Source organism: Marmota monax, unplaced genomic scaffold (genome assembly GCF_021218885.2).
Source record: "Marmota monax isolate L192 unplaced genomic scaffold, Marmota_monax_Labrador192_F-V1.1 WCK01_AAM20220418_F8-fsc00010, whole genome shotgun sequence".
Taxonomy (NCBI): domain Eukaryota; kingdom Metazoa; phylum Chordata; class Mammalia; order Rodentia; family Sciuridae; genus Marmota; species Marmota monax.
This window is the reverse complement of record NW_026692321.1, coordinates 19,253,926-19,270,999: the sequence shown is the minus strand read 5'-3', so window position 1 is coordinate 19,270,999 and position 17,074 is coordinate 19,253,926. Positions and strand designations below refer to the sequence as shown.

The following is a 17,074-nucleotide window of genomic DNA, read 5'->3' as shown; positions in this document are numbered from 1 at the left end:
GTACGGACTCTGTAGACTTTATTGCAATGGTCAGTTTCCCTGTTTAAAAGGGGAGCAATATTTCATGTATTTCTGGTCAGGAGGCAGGTCAGATATCCACAAAATCTTACCCTGGCTCTTCTATCCATCATGGTCCAATTAGGAACATAAAAACTGCACCAGTTACTTTAACAGAAGTAGTTTATTTTTTTTTCTATCTACTGTGTCCCAGGCTTCTTTATTATTTAAGAACAAAGTATGAGTGATGTGGGGATTAAAATCAAGAGCATCATTGAACTTCACCTTCCCTCCAACCAGTTCCCCAACTCCTCACCCCACCCTTTGTGCTTCCAATTCCTTCCTTAGTGAATGAAGAACTTAATCCCAAAAGCCCTGGTCCAGACTCCAGGTTCTCTCCCTAGCTCCTCTTTCCTCTGCCCCCGTACCTGGGAAAGGCAGGTACCTCAGTTTGAATGCATGGGAGAGCCCAGAGTGGTGACAGAGACAGAGGGAAAGGCTTCCCCCTCAGGAAAAGGAACCGGGGAATAGAGTGTGGTGAAGTGAGGGCTTCCATAACCTGAGGTACCAAAATGGGGCCCTGGGGCCAGAGGAAAGGATACTGGTCCCCCTGAGAAAGGAGAAGCTGCAGCCTCAAAATCCTTCTCGTTGGGAATAATCAATGCTTGATCGTTTGCCCTTCTGGCGCCGGTTTCAGAACCACACTCGGACCACGTCCTTCTCAAGCCCTAGCTGTTCAGCAATGTGGCTGATCTGCTGCAGGGTGGGTTTGGGGCACTGCAGGAACATTTTCTCCAGGTTGCCTCTGACTCGGTTCTCGAAACTTGTTCGCTTTCTCTTCCGGGCTTGCAGTAGGGTCTCCGCTTTGCATTTCTCCTGAAGGTTCTCATTCTTGTCTGCTTCCTCCACCCACTTCTGCAGCACGGGCCGCAGCTTGCACATGTTCTGGAAACTGAGCTGCAGAGCCTCAAAGCGGCAGATGGTCGTTTGGCTGAACACCTTCCTAAAGAGAACCCCCAGGGTAAGCCCCACATCGGCCTGAGTATATCCCAGGTTGATCCTCTTCTGCTTCAGCAGCTTGGCAAATTCCTCAAGTTCTTTCTGCAAAGCTTGGATATCTTGGGACTCCTCAGGGTTTTGATCCACCTTCTCCTTCTCCACTTTCACAACAGCAGGGTGAGCAATGCAGGGCTCGGGGGAGGCCCCCTCAGAGTTGCTCTCCATCCCAGCTCCCACCTCAACCTCAGGCTGAGGGGTCTCCAGGCCACCGTGGGGAATCAGTCCCTTTCCAACCTGAGGTCCACAGTATGCCATCCCTCCACAGAACTCGTGAGGCGGAGGGTATGAGGGAATCCCCCACACCTCCGAACCTGGCCCAACTCCTGGCCCGATTCCTGGACCACCGGGAGGGCCTGGGAAGCTTAGCTAGGTCCGATGGTCAATCCAGCCCGGCTCTGGCCCTCCTGGCCCATCACCCCCACCGCCCGGAGGGGGCGAGAAGGCAAAGTCTGAAGCCAGATGTCCGGCCATGGGTTAAAAGGGCACCCCAAACCGGGGCCCTGAAAAAATAAGGCGAGGTAGTTTATTATAAGAACTGAAAAGGCAAAAGGAAAATGCCAAGGAAACAGAGGTGGCAGCTGAAGGAAGCAAGTGCAAGTAGAGTTAGTAAGGGGATGAGGTGACAGTTACTGGAACCTAAAACTTTGGAGGAGGGGCCCTGCAGAGGTGGAACCCAGACTTCAGAGGAAAGAGTGCGGTAACAGCTGTTGCCGGCATCTGTAAGGGGCACAATAAACACTGGTTCTGAGCATGAAAAAAAGCTGGAAGTGCAACTGCAGGAACGAAGAGCTGTCACCTCCCTGACACTTCAGGCTCTGGAAGCTCTGGCAAGCAGTCCCTCCTTCTCCTCCTCTTGTCTGAAAGGCTTCCTCTAGCGCCCTCTGTTGGCGGAACTTAGCCAGGTGTCCGGTAGCAAAGCAGAAAGTGGTTAGCAGAATCCCAGCCCCAGCAGCCACGGGAAGCTAACACAGGACTCTAGTTTGGGCTATTATAATCAATGCTATTATGAGCATTCTTGTATATATTTTTGATGAATTGTGCACTCATTTTGGGGGGTTTCATACTTTGGAGTGAACTTACTGGATTTATTAGATACATACATTAAATGTTCTGGTGGGTGTTTTGTGGAATCTGGTGATTTCAATTTGCATTTTTCTAACTACTAATGAAGTTGAGCATCTTTTGCCATTTGGAGTTCTTTTTAGAAGGATGCTTGGTTACATTTCTAGCCCATTTACAGTTTGATTTTAGATCTCTTATTGCTCTGAGTGTATGTTGGGGGGTTAATATATTCTAAAGGATTTTTTTTTCTGTGTTGGGGAGTGAACCCAGGGCCTTGCACATGCAAGGCAAGCAATGTACCCCTGAGCTACACCCCAGCCCTTTTAATACATTTTGTTGATATATGCCTTTTTGATTACAGATGGTGCCTGACTTATGATGATTCCATTTAGCAGTGGTATGAAAGAAATACAAATTCAGTAGAAACCATATTTGAATTTTGATCTTTTCTTTGGCTAGTGGTATGAGGTTCCACAGTTTGTCACATCTCCCAGTCAACCATACAATTTCCAAGGGGAACAACTGCTACTCTATGTGTGATATCTGGTAGACTGGGTGTATTCAATATATTTTCAGTTTATGAGATTTTCACCTTCTGATGAATTTAGTCTGGATGTAATCCCATCATAAGTCGAGGAGCATCTATCTCTGCACTTCAGTGTTATGAATGAGTTTTGTTTCAACTTCTGGCAGTACTTCTCAGGGTGTATTAAGATTTTAATGGTTTTATACTCACCTGTTGTGTCATTTTGGTGGCTCCCTCACAACACCCCATTTCAAAGGGTGTATGAGAAGAGGGTACCTGTATTTTCAAAAGGATCTCAAGAGTTCCAAGGGCTCAGCCAGTCACCATGAAGTTAGCTGTGGTTTCTGGGATGTGGATATGGAATTTACTTTCATCCAACTTGGACCCAACCCAGAGGTTTTGAACCACCAAAGCTTCAATACAACTGTCAAGTTATTTAGGCCAGCTTGATTTATGCAACTTGTTTTTTTCATCTCCTATCATCCTTAACTATTTCTATTTTGATTCCTGGATCACTTTTTTTGTGTGTAGTTTTTTTAAGTTAAAAAATAAAGTTGTCTCCGTCCCTTCATAACTTGTCAGTGTATTTAATGAGGCTGGTTTTGAGTTACTGCTTCTGTCCCCACTGATAACCTAACTGGCTGGTCATAGTATCATCTGGAGGGTACTCCTAACCTTGGAGCTGGCTCTGGTCCTCTGTTTCACTGCCAGGCAGCTGATCCCCTGCTAGGTCAGGGACTCCGGTCCCACAAGGAGGCAGCATCCTCACCTTCCCAAGCCAGCCTGGATGTGACAGCAGGGGAAAGGATGAAAATCAGGCTCAACCAAGAGGAGAGAGATGTTTACTCCCTATGTCCTAGGAGAAGAGATAGCTTCAGGAGAGGGTCCCTCAGAGTTTCTGGAGAGCGAGGAACTCAATTCAGGACAAATGGGGTCTTTGACACATGTGATGGAATTTCAGCCCATGTCAATGGAGGCACAGGTTTATTTAGGAAAGCAAGGAACACACATTCAAGGGAAAATGTGGGCCATCACCAACTCCCCTTTTAAAGAAAACCTGGGGGCTGGGGTTGAAGAGCTCAGTAGTAGAGTGCTTGCCTAGCACATGTGAGGCACTGGATTCGATTATTAAAAAATAATAATAATAATAATAAAGTAAAGGTATTATATCCATCTACAACTAAAAAATATTAGAAAGAAAGAAAGAAAAGAAAAGAAAGAAAGAAAGAAAATAAACCTGGTGAGAGGTCATATGGGAAGACATGGGATGACATCAGTCTGGTGATCTTGAGGGGGCTTATGGTGGTCTGGTCATTCTCAGGATGATATAGATAGAGAGACTGCTTTGGGAAGTGCCAGGTCTGGAAAATATATGGAACTTTAAATTCAAATTATATGTCCTTGCCTTTCTTTTAGGTTTCCTTTGTACCTATTCTTTTATTTCTTCTGTCTTATCTCACTGAGGGCCCCTCAACAAAGCAGGAACAATAGTGTTTTTTTTTTTTTTGAGGCCACTTGCTGGTGTGGGAGCTTGAGGGGGGGGTCTGCTTACCATCGAGGGTGGGGGATCACCAGTGAGGAGGGGCTGGGGGGCTTTCAAGAACTCTGAAGTCGGGGAGGAAGGACTCTGCCCTTCAGAGCCCTTGGTTGTAGGTAACAGCCAGGCTTCCCAGCAGAGGTCCCAGAGGTGGGGAGAGGGCTGAGACCTCTGCTGAAGGGACAGCCAAGGACTTGCTTTGAGGACTTGCTGCCTTGGAACATTCCCCAGAGGTCACTCACAAGCTCCTTTGCCTTTGGAGGCACGCAGGGCCAACCCCTGGATCTTGGACCATTACCGTGTGCTGCTGAGATTTCTCTCCCTCCTGACCTTGTCCTGTTGGAAGCGGCTTTGCTGCAGAAGCCACAGCCAGGTGGGACCCATTGTCACATGACCCACCCCCTTCTCTTGTCTGCAGATGCCACTTGCCTCCCAGGTCCCCTCCTATCCCCTTTTCTATCCCCTCTCTCCAGTGTTCCTTTTTCTAGTCATGTGCCTAAACAGGGACTGTCCCCAGCAGCTGCCCTTCCACAAGGCTGGGCTGGCTCAGGGATCAGCTCAGCTCAGCCTGGCCTTTCTGCTGCCCTATCCCACTCCGGCTCTGCACTATGCTCCTCCCTGCTCCCCCACTGGCCTGGCTGGGCTCCCTTTTAGCGGGGACCCAACCAGGGTCTCTCGCTTTCCTACATGTGTCCCTTCACCACCCTTGCCCACTCTTACCAGCTCTTAGTTGTTGATGGACCTTTACTTATTTATATGTGGGGCTGAGAATTGAACCCAGTGCCTCACACATGCCAGGCAAGTGCTCTACCACTGAACCACAACCCCAGCCCAGTAAATAGCATCTTATAATATAAAAATATATTTGGCCACCCAAGGTTTCCAGAACAGATTTTGAATACCCCTGATACCTTTGATACCTGATAGAGCAGAGGTCAGCAGTCTGTTTCTGTAAGGGACAGAGAGTAAATATTTTAGGCTTTTCAGTCTGTCTGGGTTAGTCAACTCTGCTTTGGTATCAGGAAGGCAGCCACAAATAATACTTAAACAAGTGGGTTTTATTAGAACATAGCAGCTTCTTTCCTGCATACTTTTGCTGTTAGGGGATCTCAGCTGCCTCTGCTGCCTCTAGCGCTTCATCCACCCATGCTCCCTAGCTCCTAGAATAAACACCACCTGCTCTGCTGCAGAGGCAAAGGGGCTACACCTGGTTCTGGGTGGTTCATGGATTCTGGTCTGCAACCTGACATGCCTCAAGGCCAGCATCATCTCATCAAGGAGGGCAAGGCCAGTCATCCTCTGAGCATTCCTTTGGCTCCCTGGCCTGACTATGTTGGTTGTCCAGCTGAGGAAGATGACCCCCAGACCACAAAGGATTGTCCTGGGCACTAAGGAAAACAACTTTGCCTAGAAAGGGCTTGAGACAGCCTTAGAAACTGTCCTGATGGAATCTGCCCTTCTTCAGACTCACCAGGTTCATCCCTTTGCCCTCTTTGTCTTCTATACCAGGGTGACATGGTCACCCAGAGTCTGATGATATGAGGCAAAGGCTTGAGTCCGAGCCAGGTGGGGCAGGGAAAACTCCAGATCAAAGTCTACTCAGTTATTAGAAGTTCCAGGGTCTCAGGGAACCCCAGAATAAAACTCCAAAGTCAGTTCCTTCATGCCCAGAAAGAGACTGTGTGCCACTCTTCAGGACGAAATTCATCGGAGACCTTTCTTACCCCCTCCAACTCAACCAGGAAGATGCTGCTATTCAGCTTTAAAAATAGAACACTCAAGCTGGACTTTTATGGTCTTGTGAAGAACACTGCTCTCGCCCTCCCACACCTGGTCTCTGCCCCTGCCTGGCCCCGTCTAGCTGCCCAGAAGCAGCTCTGCACAAGCTCTGCAGGATTCTCAGCAGAGACAGGGTTCCAGGCAGATTTATGTGTTCGGCCTTGGCTGAGGCCTCCTCCCATGGCTCCCCTCCACAGTCCAGCTGCTCCCACATCCCATGTGGCTCAGGCTGGGACGTACTGTGTCTCCTTTCCTACCTCCACCTCAGCTTGCTGAGTCACTCCTGCCCGCTATTCCCTGCTCCCAGCCAGCTCTGTGGAGGACCGACCCCAGTTCTTCCCAGCTGCCCCAGACCTTTACACTCATGAGGACAGTGATGGCTTGCGACTAACCATACCCTGTTGGGACTTAAGTCTGCCTACATGCTGAAATTTATCAAAAAGTTGGTTCCTTCCCTGCCTGCACTTCAGGTGCTGGCTTTGAAGCTTCATCTGACCTAGAAAGTTCATCTCTGTGTGTAGACTCTGTGATTAGTCTTCAAAATATTTCTTCAGGACCAGTGATGAATTCCATTACAGAGCTATCACATTTCTGGCGTCTCAAGACAGGACTTAGGGACAGCCTGGTGGGATGATGGCTGTGGGAGAATCTGGCCTAGGGAGCTAATTTACAGACTGATTGTAGAAATAACTCCAGAGTCAATGAAACCTCAGACAATAACAGCACTGGGAACCCGCTGACCCTGGACCTGTCTTGTTTTCCTTTGAGGTAAGGTTTCTGACATAATGGAAAGAGGAGACTGTAAGGATCGACCCCTGGAAAGGGGGTTGATGCACATTCTTTTTTTTAAGGTCCTTTGAGGATTTAAATGGGCATATCAGCATCCTGCATAGGCAGGGCCTTGAATGGTTGCCTGGTTCCATTAAGACAGAGTTGCCTCTGGGATAAGATCTTCTCAAACTAAACAGCTGGGACTATCTAAAACTTTCTCCAGAAACTGGAACGTAAGCAATGTAAGCTTTATGTCTTAACCTGTAGATATAACTCATGTCAAAACAGAAACAGTGGAAGGATGCAAAACCCAGAGAGGGAGAAAATGTAGTGATGAGGGGCAGCTGGAGAGACGCAGCATCCTGAGACAAGAATCCTAAATTCCTCACTGCCTCTTTGACGTTGGGTAATCATCTCACAGTGCCATATAAAAAAGCATATTTCTTTCTTCTGTTTTCCCTCTGGCTATGTGACACGGGCCCAGGTCTTTTCACACTTAAAGCTACCAAGAACCTATGAAGCCCCCTGGCTTTCCCATCAGCACCTGTGGCAGCTGCCATCCTGGCCCCTCCTTCTGCACCTGCGCCATGATTTTTGTCTTCTACCTGTGTGCAGAGGATTTGTAGGAGCCTTAGGGGAGAGAAAGGAGGGATGGTGCCTCACTTGACTTTGAACCAAGTCAAACCCATTCTTCACCCACTTCCTTGTAGCTGCCACAGAAGAGCCAAGGGTGAGGCTCTCTATTCTGTGCTTCCTGGGAACTCTCCACCGCTGCTTCACTTGGTCTGCAGACTAGACCTTGGAAGATGAGCCAGAGTCAAATCCAATGGCTGAGAGTTAGAGAGAAGATGGGTAGGTGCTGGTAGAAAACTCAGGTTCCTAAGCATGGTCTAGGAGAACAGGATGAGTGTGACAGTAGTCATTTGTCACCAAGAGCTGGTGAGGGTGGCCTGGTAAGAAGGAGAACATCTGCCTCTCCAGAGACTTGAGACCCCATCTCTTCATCCCTCATTCTTTGGCAGGAGGCAATGGCTGTGGTGAAGTCGAGGCCAGAGCATCCCAGACCTCCAGCATAGAGACGAGATCGCATGGGCCACTTCTGTAAGACACAGGATGGGTGGTGAGTGACTCTGCTGCCCTTCATTGTCCAGAATCCTTAACACCTGAAGCTTCTCCTTCCCTAGCACCCCTGCCTCATGCCTTCCCCCAGGCATCACAGCTCTGATGCCAGGGATCCCACACATTTTCCAGATACCCTGAGTCTGGCCAAGAGACACAGGAGGAGCTGGCTGAGGAGATCAAGGGCCCCCTCTGGTGGGCAGGAAGAACTCCCTCTCAACTGGGGTCCTCCAGGCATTTTCACTTCTTCCAGCAGGAGCAAGCAGTCCTAAAAAAACTCCATGTTGACTCAGCCCCTCCTCTCTAACAGCCCTTCCCACTAGGGACACAGGGTGCTTCTCCCTGGCTCACCTCCCTTCCTCACCAATCTGCCAGAGTTCTAGACCTAACCAGGTCTTCATTCTTTAATATATTTATCTACTACATGCAAAAGTCTTAACTTGGTCACCATTTTACAGTGAAGGATCCTGTTTTCATCTCAGAACTCTGCACCAGGTACCACCTTTAGCATTTTGGAGTTGTACCATTTTGTTTCTGAATCTTGCATGTTAGCTAGATTTGCAAGAAAGAAAGACCTCAAGTTTCAAGATATTTCAAGACCACGATATTTAGGGGAGAGAGGGTGGAAAGTATCCTCCATAAAAATAAAGTTGACCCCTTACGATGTTTTCCTCAGAGGGCAAAGTATGCTTCTCAACCGGCTCCTTACGGTGCCATCCTGGGGCCTGCTCAGGGACTGTGAGCAAGGTGTCTGGAATTAGACACTCTTGGACTCAAACCACACCCAGTCTCTTGTCCTCCCTCTGCTTCCTCATCTGTAGTCTTCATTTTGTTCTTGCACAGGTCAAGAGATAAGAGCATGCTAGAGCACTTAGCCTAGCTCCTGGCATAGCTTTAGCACTTCAGCCATGTTGTCTGTCATGGCAATGGCGATTATCATTAATTGCACTTATCATTCATAAACTTATTTTGTATTCAAGAGGAGAAGGCAAGCTCCTGTTAGCTTCTATTTCACATAGAATAAAGCCGAGGTTCAGGAAAGCTAGGTGACAGTATGGCAAACAGTGCATGCTGCACTATTGCCCCCCACTTGATTGTCCCAAAGAGTGGCTCTCTCCTGCAACAGGAGTTCAGAGGACACTGAGGTCAGTGTGTAAAGCAAGGTGTAAAGCCGCATGATGATCAAGGACTTTCCTGGATGCCATTTGCTTCCCCAAGCCCCGGCCCTAGGACATGCTCCTTTTTCCCTTTGACACTAAGAACCCCCAGAGTCTTTCCTTCTTCTTGGAGGAACCACATTCCCAGTCACCACCCCATGAGAAATACAGGGTTGGTCCCACCCCAAGAGCCAGTCTTGAGTCTTTTCCCTCTGCAACAGCAGGAAAAACTGACCCTGATGTCAGCTCTGCCCACAGCAGGGGCCCCAATCCAGTGCCCCCGCCTTTACTCCACCCTGCCTCAGGGTCCTGGGCAGAGATCTCCCCAGCCATGTCCCTGGGCCTATGACATACCTTGAGAGGGTGCAAGTGGCGGAGTCCACGCAGGAAGGGTGGCCAGGCAGGACTGGGCAGCTCATGGCCAAGAGTGCGGGTGAGATGAGCAATGTAGCTGGTGGCCAGCACCAGCACATCCAACTTGGAGAGCTTGGTGTCAGGAGGCACAGCAGGCAGAGCAGCCTGCAGGGCCAGGAAGGCCTGGCGCAGCGTCCTTACTCGGCTCCGCTCCCGTGCTGCATTCTCAGGACTGGCCTCACTCTGCACAGAGGGCCCCAGTGAGTAGGTCTGGTCCGAACCCCCATCGACCCTGGCTTCAAAAGCATTCTAGAAGTCAGGTGTCCTACTGCAGTAGTGGGTGCTGAACAGCAAAAACTGATAGACCTCAGCCCACCTTTGTGGTTCTCTGCCCCGCCCTGTTTTATAGCTGTGGGAAGGCCTGGGCTAGGGTCAGATGGCAGCAGGTGGCAAAGCTTGACTCAGAACCCAAGCGTCCAGGGTTCTCTCCATTATTCCCAAATTTGAATCCTGCTTATTGGGGTGCCCTTGGGCCCAGGGGAAACACAGAGCCACACCCTTTTCAGTAGGGCTGACCCTTGACCCAGCCAGGTCTTGAGATGAAGAGGCTGCTGTGGTAAAGGGGTAAGGGCGACAAACCAGGGATCACAACAAACTAACTAGGTCCTATCTCTGCTGCTGACTACTGTTTGGGGACATTGGGTAATTCACATCCCTCCTCCGGGCCTCAGTTTCCTTCAGAGAAGTGAAGGGAACTCTCTGAGTTATGCTCTGGTTAAGACCAGCTCTGATTCATTCCAATCAACCCCACAGGGCTCTGAGGAGTCTCAGGGGCTGATGTCCTTACTCTTGGGCAGGAACAATAACACGGAGTGAGGCTCATTGCCTTCCAACCCCTGCCTCCCCCGGGCTCCCTCTATTGGACCAGGATTTCCTTACCCTGCCACGAGCCGGGCTTCTAGCTCTGGCCCCTCGAGGGGTAGGGGAAGATCTGCACCATCTTTGGTCACTCCAGCTGGGCTCTTCCCACAGGTCCTGCCTTGTCCTGCTAAGGCGGCTCTTCTTCTTGTTAGTGCCTGGCAGCAACTGTGCTTTGGCCTTAGCCCGGCCATGCCCCAATCCTGGCATTGCTGGTGCCCCTCTGGCCTCCCTCTGTGGCATGCCACTCCCCTGAGGTATAGGGCTGCAGCCCTCAGATCAGGAGCACAGTGCCTGAGGGAGTCCTTGGGTTCAAGCTCGCTGGGGCAGGCTGGCCATTCAGCCAGCGATGTCTACATCTGAGGAAGCTGGCGCCAACTCAGTCCAGCTTCGTTCCTTGCTCTGGGAAAACTGCCCACCCAGCACAGCCCCCGCGAAAATCCTCCGCCTGCCTCCCAACCCTGCTGAGGGGTGGGGGTGCTGAATGCTGGGAGTGGCCAAGCCTGGGAGGAGGCCCATACTGAAGAAGGCAGGAGGATGAGGGAAGAGATGAGGTTGGGGTCATGGCTGACCCCAACGGTGGTCTTGTGGTGGATCTGCAGCTTCAGCTTTGAGGCACAAGTCCCTGGAGGTGTCCTGGATTTGTGTCCTCTGTGCCAGAAGACCACCTGCATACATCCTAGAAAGGCCTTTCCTCCTCTGGTTAATGAATGTGACCCTCCAGCCAGCCACAGGACACTACTCCGCACCCCCAAACACGCCCCCAACTCAGGACTTTCACTTCTACCTTTCTGTGCACTAAAATGCTTTCCTCCAGCTCTGCCAGGGGAATGCTGCCCATTCTTCAGGGCTCTGCTCTTCATTTATGAAGACTTAAAACCTCAGAGAACCTGTGTCCCCACCTGATTGGCTAGTTTCCTGAAAACTCAATGTTCACAGATCACTATGTGCCAGGAACATTATATGAATCCTGTTGTTTATCAGAGTAGCCCTATGAGGAAAAAAATAGTCATTTTAGATGTAGGGAAACTAAGATTTGGGGGAGGTGAAATAACTTGCCCAGTGTCAAATCCAGTGAGTGGTGGGCTAGGATGAAAAACGGGCACAGTTAGTGAGACAGGAGGCTTCCCCTCTCTGTATGCTGTTCTGCCTCCCATGGGTCACTCACACGTCTGCCTTTTGCTAAACAAGAAGGCCTTGGAAGACAAAGACTAGGACCCTGGTAGAGTTGCATCCCTTATATGGCTAAGTAGGAGGAAGGAAGCTGAAGCATAGAAAATCTGCCACAGTGGCCCTGCCTGTCCTCAAGTAACAAACTCTGCCTACAGCAGACTCCATCTTGCATGTTCCTGGTCCCTTAGTCTTGAAGTCCAGGGGAGACAATATAAGTAAAGTACAAATTTGGATGCTCATATAGTGAAAGACCCATCCAGCCAACAGAGAGAAAGGAAAAAAGAAAGATAAGTAAAACTAACCTGAATGTCCATCAGTAGGAAATTGATCAATTATATTCCTGGTGTATCCACACTATGGAATAATGTGTAAAACAAATCAGACAAACCTCTGTATTTACAGTGACATGAAAAAACTCTCAGGATACAATGTTAAATGAGAAAACCTAATAGTAGATCAATATGTATAATAAGATCCCAGCCTGGGGACTGGGGTTATAGGCATGTGCAAGGCACTGGGTTCGATTCTCAGCACTGCATATAAATAACTTATAATAAAATAAAACACCAAAAACCAAAAGATGTGTGTTAAGGTTATGTGCTATGTAAATGTTTAGTAAGGAGACTGAAAAGATGAATGCCATTTTTTTTTTTCATTCCAGGGCAGAAAATTAAACATCTACATCAATTCATGGCACACTGTTGTCTTTGGTATACAAAAGTCAGCCTTCCTCCCTCTCGCCCTTTCTTCCATTCCCTTCTATTGCATTCTCATTATTCTCCCTGTCATATGCAGCCTTTCCAGTGTTTGATGTACATTCTTTTGTTAGGAGGAGTGGTGTTTGAAAATATGTGTGCAAAGTCTCCTCTTCTACCTGCAGAGTCTAATCCCTCCCGCCTAAGCTAGGGCCAGACACAGGAATTGCTGCCAACAAACAGAACCAGCACAGCACCAGTGGAACAGCCAAAACGAGGTTATGAAGGGCCCTGTAGCTTCCTCCTTGTTCTCTTCCTTTATTTCCATCCTCTTAGTTTCATAATTTACTCCATGAACATCTGTGTATTCTTAAGTAAACCAAAAAATTGCCCACAGCTTTTGTTGCTAGTATAAATGCTATCTTATTCTTTATATTTTTAGTTGATTATGGCTGCTATGGAGAAATGCTATTAAATTTTTTAACATTTATCTTGAATCTAGCAACTTTGCTGAACTTTCTTTTTCGTCTTAATGTTCTGTTGACTCCGTTGGTTTTTCCAAGTAGATAAAATAATGACCATTTATCTTCCCCTTTCTAGAATTTATGCTTCTAGTTTCTTTTTCTTTCTTTAGAGCATTGACCAGTGCTTCCAGTACTGTTAACCAGAGATAGTGATGGTAGGCAGTGTTTTTTTTTAATATTTATTTTTTAGTTGTAGGTGGACACAATATCTTTATTTATTTATTTAATTTTTTTATGTGGTGCTGAGGATCAAACCCAGAACCCAGTGCCTCATGCGTGCTAGGCAAGTGCTCTACCACTGAGCCACAACCCTAGGCCCCTAGGCAGTGGTTTTTTCTCCACCCAATCTTAAGTGGAATGTATCAACAATTTCTCCATTAAGCAGAATCTTTACTGTAGGTTTTTGGTATATAACCAGCTTAAGGAAGTATACTCCTTGTTTGTCAATATATTTTTTTAAATTACAAATAGGCGTCTAAATTTATCAAAGGATTTTTCTGTATTGAGACAATAATTATTTCCCCTATTCATATGTTATATTATTAGATTTTTTTCATGATAATTGTTGCTTGAATTCCTGTTACAAGTCCCACCCAATTGTAATTCACTTTAAAAATACACTGATAATTCATTAGTTAATATGTTGTTTAGGATTTTTTGCAACTATTTCATAAAGGAAATGAGATTATAATTTTATTTATACTTATTTAGTTATGGAGTCAGGATTACATTAACTTCAATACAATGAGCCGAGTAGCTCTTGTTCTTTTTTTCATTTTCTAGGAGAACTTTTTACAAAATATAGGAATCATCTGTTCTTTGAAAGTTTGGTAAAACTTACCTGCAAAACCACTGGGCCTGGGTTTTTTTTCTTTGGCAAGTAGGGGAAGAGATTTTAGCTTCCATTTTTCTAATTTCTAATTGATTTAAGTTCCTTATTTCTTCTTAAGAGTATTTAGTATTTTATATTTTTCTATGAATTTATCCATTTTATTTAGGAACTCCAACACTTTAATGTACATAATATACTTTGGAATATATCTCCAAGAAAATGAGAAAAGCCAAATGTTCTATCCAGCAGGACTTTTATTCTATAAAATTAGTACAAGTCCCAGTACCAGAAGAGTGTGGGCTCTGAGCCATGGAGTGACAGTGCAGGACCAGACTGGTGGCACAGTTTGTGTACCTACCGACAATACTACCCACAGAATGGGCATGGCCCTAGGAGGCCTCCAGAGAGGCTGAAGTTCTAAGTACTCCCTAGACCAGCAGTTCTGTGGCAGGACCAGCAAGATTAAGATTGTCATACTCCAGCATTGCCCAAATAAAGAAAAAAGAAAAGACTGACATGAAACATCTCCAGAATGCTGTACCGTAGTTGCACACTTTGTCAGAGGCACAAGAATCCTGCCTAGTGTGAGGTAACCTTTTGCTATTGAAATTAGGGGCCATATGAAACTAACATGGCAATCATTAAGGACTAAGGATGTCTATAAGAAGCACAGAACCTCTTTGGATTGTAATCATGGGAGAACTCTAATCATAGGAGAACTGCCCACGAGGATCTCAGGGACAGAAGGTTGGCATTTGGATAGAAGGAGCAAAAACCACTCCAAAGACATCAGATGCCAACCTTTGAAACAAGCAGATAGTCAACAGTAGTGCCCATGCCAAGACCCTCAAATCAGTTTTTAAAAGCCACTCATTGAAAACTGCACCAGTTTGGGGGTCTGACTCTTGCTTTCTAACCAACCATGGAATAAGATAAGAAGCCGTGGAATGAGTGGCAAGTTCTCTCAGCTGCGGTGCAGTGTTCTTTTTCTCAGAAAACTCTCCCAGCTTCCATTCAGAGCTCAATGGAAATGTAATCCAGTTAGTGCTGAGGACAGACTTATAAAGGAAGCCATCAAAACCCTCACCAGATGACAAACTGGTGTGGCATCTTTCCTCTAAGGGAACGTACCCATTAGGAAAGGAGGGAGATCTGGTTCCTACTTTGCTGAGCCTAGTAGGACAAAGTATAAGAAGAAAGACAATATTAAAGTCACACCTGCAGCCACAGGAAAAGAGATCTTCTAGTGCTCAAGTGCACTCCCAGTGCTAGGTGGCCTGGACACCCTCAGAGAGGTCCTCTACCATGAGGGTTCAGTTCCTGGGAGGACAGTAAGTTCATAGTCAGTGAAACGGGAACTTCTCAACCTTTCACATCAGGGTTGCATCCATAGTAAAGATGCTAGAGTAGAAAGGAAAACCTACACAGTGAAAAACAGTGTCCATAAATCCCCAAGTGAACTAGGATTGGGTGAGACTGATGTACAGAGCTAATGGTTCCCATGCCAAGAGGTACAGAGGCCATTTCTAGCATTCCAACATCTTAAGTGCTGCTATAATCAGCAGAGAAGGCAGACAGGACTCGGAGCTTATCGTGAAGGGCTCTGTGTACTGAACATCCTCTCTGGGCACAGCTCAGGTCCATGCTGTGCCTGACTCTCTCTACTGGCATAATGCCACATGATGCCTGTGTGTGGGTGGCTCTGGGAAGTGGTCTTTGATATAAAGTTCTCTGTAAGAACTTTGTCTCAGCCTGGGGCTTTGCCTCTAGTCTCCAGGGCATGAATACAGCAGGGCACATTCTCTCAACTGGACTGAGTGAGCTTCCTGGAGAACACAGGCAGCAGAGCAGTGAAAGCACAGCTTTGGTATCATGCATTCTCTTCTCAAGTTGGCAGGCATAGCTACTTCATGAGAGGAAGGTTCAGGTGTGGTCCAACTCATGGGAAGCTGGACCTTCTGGCTTTCACTGTGGCCTCTAGCAATGATAGCAAGCTTCCTTCTTTTGGGTTCTTTCTTCTTCATTTCATTGGTACTGGAATTGAACCCAGGGCAACTTTACCACTGAGCTACATCCCCAGTCCCTTTTTTCTCTTTGAGACAGTTATTGAGACTGGCCTCAAACTTGAGCTCCTCCTGCTTCATCCTCAGGAGTTGCTGGGATTATAGGTGTGTACCACAGCACCCCATTCCTTCTTGGTTGTTTCAGTCCTGCACCATCAGCTCCACTATGACAGGCTAAGGAAAAGGCAGGCACATGTCCTATTTAGGTGTGGGGTTGACTGTCCACTGAGGAGTGGAGATGAAGGGATGCCAGACAGGATCATCTCCACCCCAGAACTTGGGTCCAATCTTCCAGGAGTGGTCATCTATGTTTGGTACAAAAAACCCTCAGACACTATTTAAGTGGAGGTCCCTTTGAAAAAGGGTTTGACCCACTGACCCATGTTCATCCTTCTTGTTCACAATCACACCAAGATATTCTGTCAAAAGACTTGATAAGATAAAAGTTCATAAAGATTATTATAATCCTCAGGCTAAAAAACTCATTTACAAAGTAGGAAATAAAAGGAATGTGGGGAGCTTTATATGGTAAATAATTAAGGACCATGTTTAGGTGCCTACCAGCAGCTGGGGATAAGTTAAATGACAATGATGAGCTGCAAAAGCAACTCATTGTGATGGAGTTCAAGTGTGCACATTTCAGTTTTCACACAGCGAGGCTCCAGAGTGGCTGGTTCAAAAGAATGTGTTGGGGGTGGGGCTGAGGTTGTGGCTCAGCGGTAGAGTGCTCACCTCACATGTGTGGGACCCTGGGTTCAATCCTCAGCACCACATAAAAATAAATAAGTCATATTGTGTCCAACTACAACTAAAAAATAAATATTAAAAAAAAGAAAATGTGTCAGTCAAATTGGGAAGAGGAAGAAGAGTCACAGAAGCAAAACTGGTGATACTCATCCCAGCACTATTCATGAGAGCTCTCCAATGGGATTTGTATATTTCCGTTGAGACAAATAGAATAAACACTTTTCACTTAGTGTTATTAGTTTATTACTTCCTCAGCTTGTCTTGTTCTAGGATCCTGCATGAAGTATCATTCTGTCTCGCAGATAGCTCTAGCTATACGATATGAAAACACTGATATATTGAAGGCAGCAAGTCAGTTCCTGGAACTGTGATTCACATGGTAAATAAAAAATGTGCATGCTAGCCAGGCGTGGTGGTACACACCTGTAATCCCAATGGTGTGGGAGGCTGAGGCAGGAGGATCGAAAGTTCAAAGCCAGTCTCAGCAACTTGGTGAAGCCCTAAGCAATTTAAAAATGGGCTGGGGATTGGGCTCAGTGATTAAGCCTCGTGAGTTCAATGCATGCATGAAAACACACACACACACACACACACACACGCAAATGCTGATTACATTTTAACTTCCCAAATAACTATAGGGAGAAAAATCTGCTAATTATTTCCTTTCTGAGTCTCTTTTTGGAGTCAATTTATCAACTGCATTCTGGCACTTTACCTCAGGCTATTGGGTTTTAGTCAGCATGACCAAGAGCACATTTCTA

At 46.9% G+C, this 17,074-nt stretch overlaps 1 protein-coding gene and 1 pseudogene across 1 annotated transcript; both read right to left on the bottom strand.

The window, feature by feature from the left end:
• Positions 1–255: 255 nt before the first annotated feature.
• LOC124090850 (POU domain, class 5, transcription factor 1-like) lies at positions 256–3,063 on the bottom strand (annotated as a pseudogene).
• A 542-nt stretch (positions 3,064–3,605) lies between these two features.
• Tcf23 (transcription factor 23) lies at positions 3,606–13,729 on the bottom strand. Its single transcript, XM_046441460.2, has 3 exons — positions 10,301–13,729; positions 9,362–9,604; positions 3,606–7,830 (listed from the first exon to the last, which is right to left on the bottom strand). Exons 1-3 carry the CDS (start codon positions 10,520–10,522, stop codon positions 7,651–7,653), a joined length of 645 nt encoding a protein of 214 aa, XP_046297416.1. The 5' UTR covers positions 10,523–13,729; the 3' UTR covers positions 3,606–7,650.
• Positions 13,730–17,074: the final 3,345 nt, after the last annotated feature.